Below are 13017 nucleotides of genomic sequence, written 5' to 3'. Positions count from 1 at the left end.
AAGGAACATGAATGGACGGCACAGTAGTCCTGAGGGTGCGACCCATCAGCAGCTGGGCTGGCGAGAGGCCGGTGGACAGTGGGGCCGAGCGATAGGCCAGCAGGGCTAAACAGAAGTCAGATCCGGCATCAGCAGCCTTGCAGAGGAGCCGCTTCACAATGTGGACACCCTTTTCCGCCGTGCCATTCGACTGAGGATGCAAGGGACTGGACGTCACGCGTGTGAAGTTGTATGACGTGGCAAAGGAAGACCATTCTTGACTCGCAAAGAAAGGCCCGTTGTCAGACATGACGGTGAGCGGAATTCCATGGCGAGCAAAGGTTTCTTTGCATGCCCGGATGACATCTGATGACGTTGTGTCGTGCAGGCGCATGACCTCCGGATAACTTGAGAAGTAGTCAATAAGAATAATGTAGTCCCTGCCGAGCGCATGAAAGAGGTCCACGCCCACCTTCGCCCAGGGGGACGTGACCAACTCATGGGGCTGAAGGGTCTCAGGGGGTTGCGCCGGCTGAAACCTTTGGCAGGTGGGGCAGTTGAGCACCATGTTGGCGATGTCGTCGCTGATGCTCGGCCAGTACACAGCCTCTCGGGCCCTCCGCCTGCACTTTTCAACCCCGAGATGGCCTTCGTGCAATTGTTCGAGGACAAGCCTATGCATGCTGTGTGGGATCACAATCCGGTCCAACTTTAGGAGGACACCATCAATGACGGCCAAGTCGTCCCGGAAATTGTAAAATTGTGGGCACTGCCCCTGGAGCCACCCTTCCGTCATGTGGCGCATCACACGTTGTAGAAGGCGGTCAGCCGCAGTCTCATGGCGAATGTGGGCCAGGCGTGCATCAATGGCCGGCAGATTGGCCGATGTGAAAGCTACTTGTGCGTCGACCTGACAAACGAACCCCTCCGAGTCGGGCGGTTTGTTGACTGCCCTGGACAGAGCATCTGCGATGATGAGATCCTTCCCGGGGGTGTAGACAAGTTCGAAGTCATACCTCTGGAGCTTGAGCAGAATGCGATGGAAGCGAGGGGTCATGTCGTTGAGGTCCTTCTGAATGATGCCGACCAGGTGGCGATGGTCGGTCTCCACAGTGAACTGCGGAAGACCATATACATAGTCATGAAACTTGTCGATGCCAGTCAACAGGCCTAAGCACTCCTTCTCAATCTGCGCATAGCGCTGTTCTGTGGGGGTCATGGCCCGCGACGCATAGGCGACCGGGGCCCATGATGCGGTGTCGTCCCGTTGCAGGAGTACCGCCCAATGCCGGAATGGCTGGCGTCAGTTGAGATCTTTGTTTCCCGTGTGGTATCGAAAAACGCCAGTACCGGGGCAGTGGTGAGCTTGACCTTGAGCTCCTCCCATTCACTCTGGTCTGCGGGCAGCCACTGGAATTCCATTGTCTTTTTGACCAGGTGGCGAAGAGCAGTCGTGTGCGAAGCAAGGTTAGGAATGAACCTCCCCAGGAAGTTGACCATCCCGAGAAAGCGCAGCACTGCCTTCTTGTCTGACGGTTGCTGCATGGCTGCGATGGCTGCCACTTTGGCGGCATCCGGCCGCACACCCGATCGGGAGATGTGGTCCCCCAAAAACTTTAGCTCAGTCTGGCCAAAAGAGCACTTGGCTCGGTTAAGGCGCAGGCCTTGATCCCGTATCCGTGCAAAGACACGCTGGAGACGACTGATGTGCTCCTTTGGTGTGGTGGGCCAGATGATAACATCGTCTACGTAGATGTGTACCCCTTCGATGCCCTCCATCATCTGTTCCATGATGCGATGGAACACTTCGGGGTCGGAATGATGCCGAATGGCATCCTATGGTAGCAGTATCTGCCAAATGGAGTGTTGAAAGTGCACAGCTTCCTGCTGGACTGATCCAATTGAATCTGCCAAAAACCCTTTGAGGCATCAAGCTTGGTGAATATTTTTGCCCGAGCCATTTCGCTCGTGATTTCTTCTCATTTGGGTATGGGGTAGTGTTCCCTCATAATATTGTGATTCAAATCTTTTGGGTCGATGCAGATCCGGAGCTCGCCGGAGGGCTTCTTGACGCACACCATGGAGCTGACCCATGGCGTTGGCTCCATGACCCGGGAAAGCACTCCTTGGTCCTGCAGGTCCGGCAGCTGCTGCTTGAGGCCGTCCTTGAGTGGTGCTGGGACCCTACGAGGTGCACGAATGATCGGAGTGGCGTCCGGTTTGAGCCGTATTTTGTACGTGTAGGGCATATGCCCATGCCCTCGAAAACCTCCTGGTTGTGCGCGAGGAGTGAGTGGAGCTGTGCCCTAACGTCTGCATCTGGGAAATCGTACGTGCCTTCTGGAGACAGAGTGTGTACCTGCCGAACGAGGTGGAGGACCTTGCACGCCTGTGCGCCTAACAGAGTCCTTCGAGGATCCTACGATTTCAAATGATAATGTGGCTTTGTGTGAGTTGTGTGTAACATCGAGCTGGCAGGCCCCCGTGGCCGGGATGACGTTTCTGTTGTAGTCAACCAGCTGACAGTGGGATGGCAGAATCGGTGGTTTAACCTTCAAGGTCTGTAAGGCTGACCATGCGAGGAATTGGCGGAGGCACCAGTGTCCAGGCGAAATGTGATCTGGGATCGGTTGACCGTTAGGGTGGCACACCACTCATCGCCCGGATCAATGCTGTGCACTGGCAGCGGCTGGTGGTTCCGACTTGGGGACATCCGGTTCTTGTGGATTACCGCAACGCGAAAGGGCTCCCTGTCTTCCGTATCGCTGGTCTGCATACTGTCTGGATATGACTCAGTGTAGGGGGGCTGAATCGCCCAAACGTCCCGGCGAGGCTGGCGGGAGTTGGCAGGTTGAGCTGCTCGACAGCAGGCAGCATAGTGGCCCATCCTGCCACAGCGAAGGCATTGTCGCGCTTTGGCCGGACATTGCCGCTTTAAGTGGGCGGAGCCACAGTTGCCGCACGTCGTGATGTCATAGCGTTTGTTGCGTTCGTTGCGCCACCCCGTGTGCGCGGTGTGGTCCTGCGTAGAGTGCGCCTGCGTGTCACGTCTCTCTGCGTCAACGTCCCCTCTTTTGCCGCGTACAAGCGCGGGAGGCCTCGGAAAGCGTGCAAAATGGCCGCTCTCATCCGGGCCGCGGGCCGGGAGGAACTCGATCAACTGGACCCTCTCCGCCTCGTAGGTCCCGTGCCGTGCCGTTTCAGCCGCCTGGATCTGGGAGTACCGGCTGGTCGTGTTCTCATGGAGGACGCAGGTCTCGATGGCAGTCGCTAGAGTGAGGTGCTTTATTTTAAGGAGCTGCTGGCGTAGGGTGTCCGAGATGACCCCAAAAACTATCTGATCCCGTATCATAGAGCCGGAGGTGGCCTCATAGCCGCAGGACTGTGCGAGGTGTGTCAAATAAGATTGGAAAGGCTCATCCTTACCCTACAGGTGCTGCTGGAATAGGTACCTCTCGAAGCTCTCATTGACTTCCACGCTGAAGTGTTCCTCGAACTTCAGAAGCACCGTCTTATATTTTGTTTTGTCCTCGCCTTCCGCAAAGGCCAGGGAGTTATAGATGTGGACGGCGTGTTGCCCCACCGTGGAGAGGAGGAGGGCGATCTTCCTGGTGTCCGATGCATTCTCCCTGTTTGTGGCTTCTAGGAAGAGCTGTGCGCTGTGTGTGATTGCTGATGTGGATATCATGACAAAACCCTCACGTCCCACACCGCCAAACCGCCGCGCGCACAGCCCTCTGTTATACATACCTGTGGCGCTACGATCTGGGGGTCCTGGGTTGGCAGTAACAGTGGGTCTGGTCCATAGGTTGGAGGATGATGACAACCCGCTCTGCGATGAGCTGTGGTGCTCCACATCGTATGACAACATCTCATGCCCACGGTAGCAGGGTGATCCCTGCATGCGAGCTGGCCAGTCCATCAGAGTACCACCAAATCCCTGGGGGGGGTCGGGGTGGGGGGGGAGGCGCCTGGGGACAGTCGGGGCCTGGGCAGGGGTGAGGGGGTGGTAGGGAGCATGATCCTCCCCCAGGGCCTGCACTGGTTCCCTGCCCCCTGCCACCCGCTCTCCCCCCACACACACCCATCAGACCGAGCACTGAGGCAGCTTTTAACGGTGTTTATTGTGAAGGAATACATACATTCAGTGCCCTAGCCCCTGTAACTAAAGTGGACCCTGCAGCATGTCAACCTAACTGGTGTCTAACTTTGTGGCCTTATGGGCCCCAGGCGGTACATAGAATTTACAGTGCAGAAGGAGGCCATTCGGCCCATCGAGTCAAGCAGGTACAGCAGGAGTGGAGGCAGCCAGCTGTGACTCCTGCCCTGCGACAAGTGTCCCCATTGGCGTGCGTCTCCTGGGGTGATGCCGGCCGTTGCCTTGGTGTCCCAGGTGATGTGGTGCCGCCCTGTTCAGCCTGCTGCCCACCAGATGCACCACGGACAGGAGGGGGTGGGGGGGGGTGGGGGAGGGGGGGGGGGAGGTGGGGTGGCGGGAGAGCTGAGTTGCTTCCGGCTCATCCCCTGTGCGAGTCACCAGCACGGGCCCCGCCACCTCCTCCTCCCCCAGGCTACTCCATGAGATGGAGCCATCCCCTGTGGCCCCTCGCCACCTGGCTCTGCCAGTCCTGAAGGCTCAATGTGGTCTCGACAGGGTCTGTACGTTCGCGACCATGGAGAACAGGGAGTAGACCATGTCCGTCTGGGACTGCACCACATCACGCTGCGACTGTGGGTCTGTGCCACATGAGCCAGTGACTGGGCCACCTCCCTCTGTCAGCGCCTGGGCAATGCCTCCTACGTTCCTAACCATGGTCTTCTGTGACTGGGCCATGCTAAGGAGCGCCGCTGCAATGTTCAGGTGGTTCTGATACATGGCTGCCTGTGAGAGGGTAGCCCTGTCCTGGGCCTTGGCTACCGCCTGCACAGAATTTCCTTGGGTACACTGATCCATAGCCAAAACCGTCGCCCCAAATGCCACCGTGCGGTGTTGGCCTGGGTGGAACGCATGGCCAGCACCACACCCTGCTCCTGCACGTGGAGGGACACGGAGCAGCCAACTCACCCTGGCCACCTTGAGAAGGTCGTGCAGTTTCTTCCGGCAATGATTGCGAGACCGGACAACGTTGCCCATGGCATTGACCACCTCTGCCACGTGCACCCAAGCACAGTGAACGGCTGCGCCTGGTAGGCTTCCTCTCGGGCCGGGTTATAGGTGTCGTGTTATTCACCCTGGGGTAACACGGACTGCAACAGGAAGCAGATGAACGGTAAAGCATACACCAAACATAGGCGTTGGTTCAATATGATTTAGTGAACTTCTGAAACAATGCACACAGCTGGCTGTAGGTTGACACTCTACTACTCTAAATGTACTAACTCTAGCTTACTAGACCAGGCTAGCTCTGACCCACGTGTAGAAGGTGCTGACTGATATAGACACCCTGACTGTCACGACAGTTGTCACCAGTGGAAAGAGGCGGAGTGCTGATGCCTCGTGTATTTTATAGTTGGAAGCCCCCCTCTGGTGTTCTGTTTGGTGATTGGTTGTGTTCTGTCCTGTATGTTCATTGGCTAACCTGGCTGTCTGCCACTGTTTTTACCTCATGATGTGCATGGGTGCATATTATGACATCCCCTTTTTAAAACAAACTTGTTTGTTGCTCAGAGCATATACGACATATTTACAGATATAACTATTTACAGCAAATGGCGAGTGAATGCATATGTACATGTAAGGTGTCTAGCGTGCAGATACAATATGTACAAAGGAAATATTTATAAGTGCAATCTCTAGGGCTGGCATTGGATCCTTGTCGACCGCCTGAGAGGTAGAGGTGGGGACGACGGCGCCTTGACAGGCAGGATTGCAGCCAGATTGGTGGCCTCGTGAAGCGTGATGTCCGGAAAAGGCATAACGACAGCTGGGAACGTGAGATCCGGTGGTGGGTAGGCAAGTTTGCGTAGTGCCCTTCTGTTGCGCCTGACAATGGATACATCAGCCATGTGAACCACAAACGACTTGGAAGCAGCCTGTCGAACAACAACAGCTGGAGCTGACCAGCCTCCACCAGGCAACTTGACACGAACAGCATCTTCTGGAGAGAGCACAGGCAAATCAGTAGCATGAGCATCGTATGTCAGCTTTTTCCGGTTTCTGAGTTGCTGCACCTTTTACAGCACTGGGAGGTGATCCAGGTCAGGTTAATGAATGGCCGGAACAGTCGTCCGCAGGTCACGATTCATAAGGAGTTGTGCCGGAGACATACCGGTGGACAGAGGTGTTGCCCTGTACGCCAGGAGCGCAAGGTTAAAGTCAGAAGCTGAGTCCGCAGCCTTGCAGAACAGTTGCTTCACGATATGGATCCCTTTTTTGACCTTCCCGTTAGATTGCGGGTAATGTGGGCGCGAGGTAATGTGCTTGAACTGGTATAGCTTCGCGAAGTTGGACCTCTCTTGGTGGTAGAAGCAGGGACCGTTGTCGCTCATGACCGTGAGCGGAATACCATGCCTGGCAAATGCCTCCTTGCAGATCTTGATGACAGTCCTTGATGTGAGGTCGGACAGTTTCACCACTTCGGGGTAACTCAAGAAGTAGTCAATTATAAGCACGTAGTCACGCCCATTGGTGTGAAAAAGGTCGATTCCCACCTTAGACCACGGAGAGGTCACGATCACAAATTACAATTACAAATTACAAAGACTGAAGGAGCAAGAAGTCTCCACAGTGGCTTAGTGGCTGGTCTTCAACGTCAGATGAGCTTCGCATCAGTGCGTATTGGACTTTATGATTATGTCAAACAATGGTACGCTAAAGAACCTGACACCATTACCATTGGTGGGCGTTTGCTTGCTGGATGTACAACAGAAGCTCTGGCAGTCACTTTGGCTCAACCAACAGATGTGGTAAAAGTAAGATTTCAAGCACAATCAAACCTAACTGGTGTGAGTAAGCGATACAGTGGGACTATAGACGCCTACATGAAAATAGCTAAGGAGGAAGGGCTTCGAGGATTGTGGAAAGGTACTTTGCCAAATATTGTTCGCAATTCTATCGTCAACTGTTCAGAGCTGGTGACTTATGATCTGATCAAGGATGCACTGTTAAGGCAAAATATGACTGACAACCTTCCATGTCACTTCTGTGCTGCATTTCGTGCTGGATTCTGCACAACCATTGTAGCTTCACTTGTCGATGTGGTGAAGACGAGATACATGAACTCTCCTCCCGGCCTGTACAGGAATGCCTTGAACTGTTCCTTCCTCCTGCTGACGAAGGAAGGTTTCACCGCTTTCTACAAAGGGTTTATGCCCTCCTTCCTGCGCCTGGGGTCCTGGAATGTGGTAATGTTTGTCACTTATGAACAGTTGAAACGTGCCTTGATGCTGGTCAAGAAGTCCCGGGAATCTTCCTAATGGTCCATTTGTTTAAATAATAGTTTAACCATTTATCAACTAATCCAAAGGGCATGGATTTCTTAAACATTCTGTTCTAAAGAGTGATTTATTATGTGTGCATAGTCGCTGGTCGAATTGTAACACACCAAATCTTGTTACTGTCTTTATTCCTTCAATTAAGATAGTTTTTTGTGAATATATTTTTATAAGCTGAATAAAGATAATTTTTAGTTTTGTCTATTTTGGAATGCAGAAGCAAACAAATTTCCTTCACACCTCTTAATTCTCCTCCGTTATATTGGAAATAACAAAATTCAGTTTGAGGGAGGGGGCATCTGTACCTGTTTGCACTTAAATGGATGAGGTTTGATACAAGGCCCATGTTGCTCAGCAGGGGTTTGTCCACATTTGAAATGTGCATTAATTCTTTCTCTGGTCTTAGCTTGTTCTGTGCCGATGTTTTCAGAAAATAAAATTCTAACTCTGATCTTTAATTTAGCCACTTCCCCATGTTCCAGTTGTCCATATGGAGGGAGATTGATAAGAATGTAAAAAAAAAAATAGGGGCAGCACGGTAGCCTTGTGGATAGCACAATTGCTTCACAGCGCCAGGGTCCCAGGTTCGATTCTGGCTTGGGTCACTGTCTGTGCGGAGTCTGCACATCCTCCCCGTGTGTGCGTGGGTTTCCTCTGGGTGCTCCGGTTTCCTCCCACAGTCCAAAGATGTGCGGGTTAGGTGGATTGGCCATGATAAATTGCCCTTAGTGTCCAAAATTGCCCTTAGTGTTGGGTGGGGTTACTGGGTTATGGGGATAGGGTGGCGGTGTTGACCTTGGGTAGGGTGCTCTTTCCAAGAGCCGGTGCAGACTCGATGGGCTGAATGGCCTCCTTCTGCACTGTAAATTCTATGATCTCGTGTTGCTGGAGTGTTTCTTTGGGCTGAGCAGGCTGGAAACACTGGCAAGTCGCACAATTGAGGACCATGTTGGATATGTCCTTGTTGACGCGAGGCAAACAGACAGCCTGCCTGGCCCTGCGCCTGCATTTCTCGATACCGAGGTATCCCTCGTGGATCTGTTTGAGCACTAAGCTCTGGAGGCTGCGAGGAATAACGATACGATCCAGCTTGAGGAGGATCCCCTTGACAACTGTTAGGTCATCCTTGACATTAAAGAACTGGGGCATTGCCCTTTCTGCCAACCATTTGCACGGTGATGTATGACCCGCTGCAGAAGAGGGTGCTTGGCAGTCTCTTCTCAAATGCTGATGACTCGTTTGTCTGTTGCCGGGAGGTTGCTGGCACACAGTTGCACCTGTGCCTTAATTTGGCGGATGATGTTGACCTGTTCACAGGGCGAGGTGATGGAGCATGACAGGGCATCCGCAATGATTAGCTCCTTGCCCGGTGTGTAAACCAATTCGAAATCATACCTGCGGAGTCGAAGGAGAATGAACTGAAACCTGGGCGTCATGTCATTCAAGTCCTTGTGAATGATATGGACTAGGGGTCTGTGGTCAGTCTCTACTGTGAAGGTTGGTAGACCGTAGACGTAGTCATGGAACTTTACAATACCGGTGAGGAGGCCCAGGCACTCTTTCTCTATCTGAGCATACCTCTGCTCAGTGGGAGTAATGGCCCTGGACGCATAGGCCACTGGAGCCCAGGACGAGGAGTCATCCTTCTGGAGGAGCACCGCACCAATGGCTGGCGTCCGTGGAGATTTTTGTCTCCCGCTCTTGGTCAAAAAACGCTAGTACCGGAGCCACTCTGCTTGATGTGTGGGTAGCCACTGAAAGGCAGTGGACTTCTTCACCAGATGCCTGAGAGTCGTGGTGTGTGATGTGAGGTTGGGAATGAACTTTCCCAAGAAGTTAACCATACCCAGGAAGCGGAGTACTGCCTTCTTGTCTTCCGGGGTCTTCATGGTGTTGATGGCCTTGACTTTGTCCGAGTCTGGTTGCACGCCCTGCTGGGATATTTGATCACCCAAAAATTTGATTGATGACATGCCAAAGGAGCATTTGGCCTTGTTCAACTTGAGGCCGTTGGCATGTACGCGTCTAAAGACTTGTTGGAGACGAGATATGTGTTCCTCTGTGGTCGTGGACCATATAATGACATCATTAACATAAACCCACACACCCGCAATGCCCTCCAGCATCTAGTCCATGATTCTGTGAAAGATTTCAGAGGCTGAAACAATACCAAACGGCATGTGGTTGTAACAGTACCTTCCGAAAGGTGTATTAAACCTGCAGAGCTTCCTGCTGGACTCGACCAGTTGTATCTGCCAGAAGCCTCGCGTTGCATCTAGCTTCATGAAGAATTTGGCATGTGCCATCTCACTGGTTAGCTCCTCCCGCTTCGGGATCGGGTAGTGTTCCCGCATTATGTTTCGGTTAAGATCCTTGGGATCTATACATATGCGCAGTTCTCCAGAGGGCTTCTTCACATAGACCATCGAGCTGACCCAGTCAGTCGGTTCCGACACTTTAGAGATTATGCCCTGGTCTTGGAGCTCTTGCAGCTGCGCCTTTAAACGTCCTTCAGAGGAGCCGGCACCCGGCGTGGTGCATGGATCACAGGCGTGGCATCAGGCCTGAGTAAGATTTTGTCGCGATACGGCAGCGTGCCCATCCCACTGAACACATCCGGGTATTGTGACAGGATTTCATCAATGTCAGCCTGAAGATTCATATTGGCAGAGGACATGGCATGGACTTGCTGTACGAGATTGAGTAGCTTGCATGCATGGGCACCAAGCAGGGAAGCCTTGTCAGGCTTGACCATTTCGAATCGCAGTGTGGCTTTGATGGCCTTGTTGGAGACATGCAGGTGACAAGACCCTAACGCAATAATGGCATTGCCATTATAATCAAGCAGCTGGCAGGCCGACGGAAGAATTTTTGGTTGCCTTTGGATGCGAGCAAGATCTGCTTGAGATACGAGATTGGCTGAAGCACCAGTGTCCAGCCTGAACCGGATGCTGCATTGGTTAACGTGTACGACAGCACGCCATTCGTCCGCAGAATCCACGTTGAGGATGGATAGGCATGTTGCTGAATTTGAGGAGGCCTTGTCATACATGGTAATGATGCCCACACAATATGGGGACTCCATGCAGTCGTCCTCTGGATCCGTGGTGTTACCAGGTTCCGAATCCAGCAGCCCTTGCTGCTCACTTCAAATGCGTTTGCGTTGGAGCTGGGATCGCTGGCCCATGATCGGTGGTGCAGATCTGCACAAGGTTGCATAATGTCCAGGCTTCCCACAATTTAAACATCGCCTGCCTCTTGCAGGGCATTGCCGCTTTAAGTGGCGGTGCCGCAGTTTGGGCACGTCATGACATTGACGTCATAACGCTCCGTGCGTCGTCGCACATGCGCAGTGCAGTCAGCCGCTAGTCGCACCTGCGCAGTGTGGTCTTCGGCCGCTTCATTGTCCCGTCCGTGGTGCGCATGCGTGGGACCCCGGGAAAAGCGCGCGAAATGGCCGCCTTCATCGATGCTAAGGCGCGGCATTCGGGCGATGGCCTGTACTCTCTCTGCCTCATGGGATGCAAGTTGGTCCTGTTCTGCCGATTTAAGGCGGGAGTAGCAACTTTTCACCTGTTCAGGCACTTTACACGTCTCGATGGCTACTGGCAGGGTCATGTTTTTTATTTGTAGGAGCTGCTCCCGCAGGGTGTCGGAGTAGACCACAAACACAATCTGATCCCTGATGAGGGAATCAGCGGTGTCACCGTAGTTGCAGGATTGCTCTAATATGCGGAGATGAGTTAGAAAGGATTGGAAAGGCTCATCCTTACCCTGAAGGTGTTGCTGGAAGACATAGCGCTCAAAGCTCTCATTCGTTTCGACTTAAAAGTGACTGTCGAATTTGGCTAACACGGTCTGGAACTTGGTCTTGTCCTCGCCGTCGGCAAAAGTGAGCGAATTGAAGATTTGGATGGTCTTGTCCCCTGCAGTCGATAGAAGCAGCGCAATGTTTCTGGCATTGGACGCATCCTTGAGGCCCGAGGCCTCTATGTAGAGACTGAATTTCTGCTTGAAGACCCGCCAGTTGGCGCCGAGATTTCCGGAGATCCGGAGCTCTGGAGGGGCCCGGATCTTCTCCATGCCGCTGGAAGGCACTTGCTGGTTGTCACTGAATTATTCAAGGTAAATTGCTTAGATGAAGTAGACTCCTGCTATCATGTCGTGTTATTCACCCTGGGGGTAACACGGACTGCAACAGGAAGCAGATGAACGGTAAAGCATACACCAAATATAGGCGTTGGTTCAATATGATTTAGTGAACTTCTGTAACAATGCACACAGCTGGCTGTGGGTTGACACTCTATTACTCTAAGTGTACTAACTCTAGCTTACTAGACCAGGCTAGCTCTGATCTACGTGTAGAAGGTGCTGACTGATATATACACCCTGTCTGTCACTACAGTTGTCGCCAGTGGAAAGAGGCGGAGTGCTGATGCCTGATGTGTTTTATAGTTGGAAGCCCCTCTCTGGTGTTCTGTCTGGTGATTTGTTGTGTTCTGTCCTGTATGTTGATTGGCTAACCTAGGTGTCTGTCACTGCCTGTGTTTACCTCATGATGTGCATGGGTGCATATTATGACAATAGGGTCATCCGTCTCTCCTCCACGGCATCCAGGAGGGTGTCCAGCTCAGCACCCCTGGACCAATGCGCTGCTCTCCATCCAGGCATCTTGTTGGTTGGGACGGTGTGTGTGGGGGGGAAGGACCATTTAAATGCAGTTGCCGCATGTGAGCCTCATGAGTGCCAATCACGGACCTGGTGAATCCGGCACCATTTTCCATGGAATTGTTTGTGTTCCACGTGGCGCTGGTGGTAGCTGAATTGGTGTAGTTGTTGCGCCAATTTCTCTGTCGTAAAACGCCAATGTTCCGACGCCGGTGTCAACAGTTGGGCAGAGAAATGGAGAATCCAGCCCCCTCTCTCCAATTCTAGTAAGAGGTGCATTTTATGTTTGTTTAATAAACAAAAAATAAACAAACAAAGGTATGGGGCGAAAGTTTCAAAGGAAACTAAACTAACAAAACCAAATACCATTTTCGGGGTGATCATGTACCCCAGTCCCTGCGACACCCCTTCCAGGTCCACCTGGCCATGAACATAGCCACAGTAGAGTGGCAAACAGTCAGGTTGCATGGGCCCCTCCACTGCCCGCTGCCTGGGTCTACTTATAACCAGCGTAATTGGCCACGTTAGGTGCAAAGCTCCTGTGGCTATTAATTCCTGAAGCAAGCCTTGTACCTGGAGCACCGGATCTAGAGGCATGGTCGGAACCCACTATACTACTACATTGTATGCATTATGAGAAATCATGAGCAAGAATTGCCGTTGCAATTCTCAGGCTAATGGATGTCCGTTGTTGGTTTGTACCACAATTTCTTTGTGCCTTCCTTTACTTTCAACAACCACTTACCAGTTTTGTAGATACCTGCCCTTGTTACAATATTAGTCAGCCACAATTATAGCATTATGTGTTGTAGAAAACAAGCAATTTAGAGATAGAAACATTCAATGGAGTACCCTGGTGTGCGATTATTAACTTATTATCAAAGTAATTTCTCTGTCGGTTCATCACAGAGTGCTTGAAATTGAGCAAGGATATAA

At 52.4% G+C, this 13017-nt stretch overlaps 1 protein-coding gene across 1 annotated transcript in view; it reads left to right on the top strand.

Moving 5' to 3' along the window:
* The window catches only part of LOC140430121 (dicarboxylate carrier UCP2-like), a 37388-nt gene extending 29970 nt beyond the window's left edge, over nucleotides 1–7418 (top strand). The window contains exons 2-3 of the mRNA XM_072517634.1: nucleotides 3976–3999; nucleotides 6666–7418. Of these exons, the coding sequence (XP_072373735.1) occupies nucleotides 3976–3999; nucleotides 6666–7395 (754 nt within the window). The 3' untranslated portion in view covers nucleotides 7396–7418. The remainder of the gene's footprint in view (nucleotides 1–3975; nucleotides 4000–6665) is intronic.
* Nucleotides 7419–13017: the final 5599 nt, after the last annotated feature.

The sequence above is a fragment of the Scyliorhinus torazame genome, chromosome 9, assembly GCF_047496885.1.
Source record: "Scyliorhinus torazame isolate Kashiwa2021f chromosome 9, sScyTor2.1, whole genome shotgun sequence".
NCBI classification, from domain to species: domain Eukaryota; kingdom Metazoa; phylum Chordata; class Chondrichthyes; order Carcharhiniformes; family Scyliorhinidae; genus Scyliorhinus; species Scyliorhinus torazame.
Note: the sequence above shows the minus strand (reverse complement) of the source record. Positions and strands in the feature narration are given on the sequence as shown.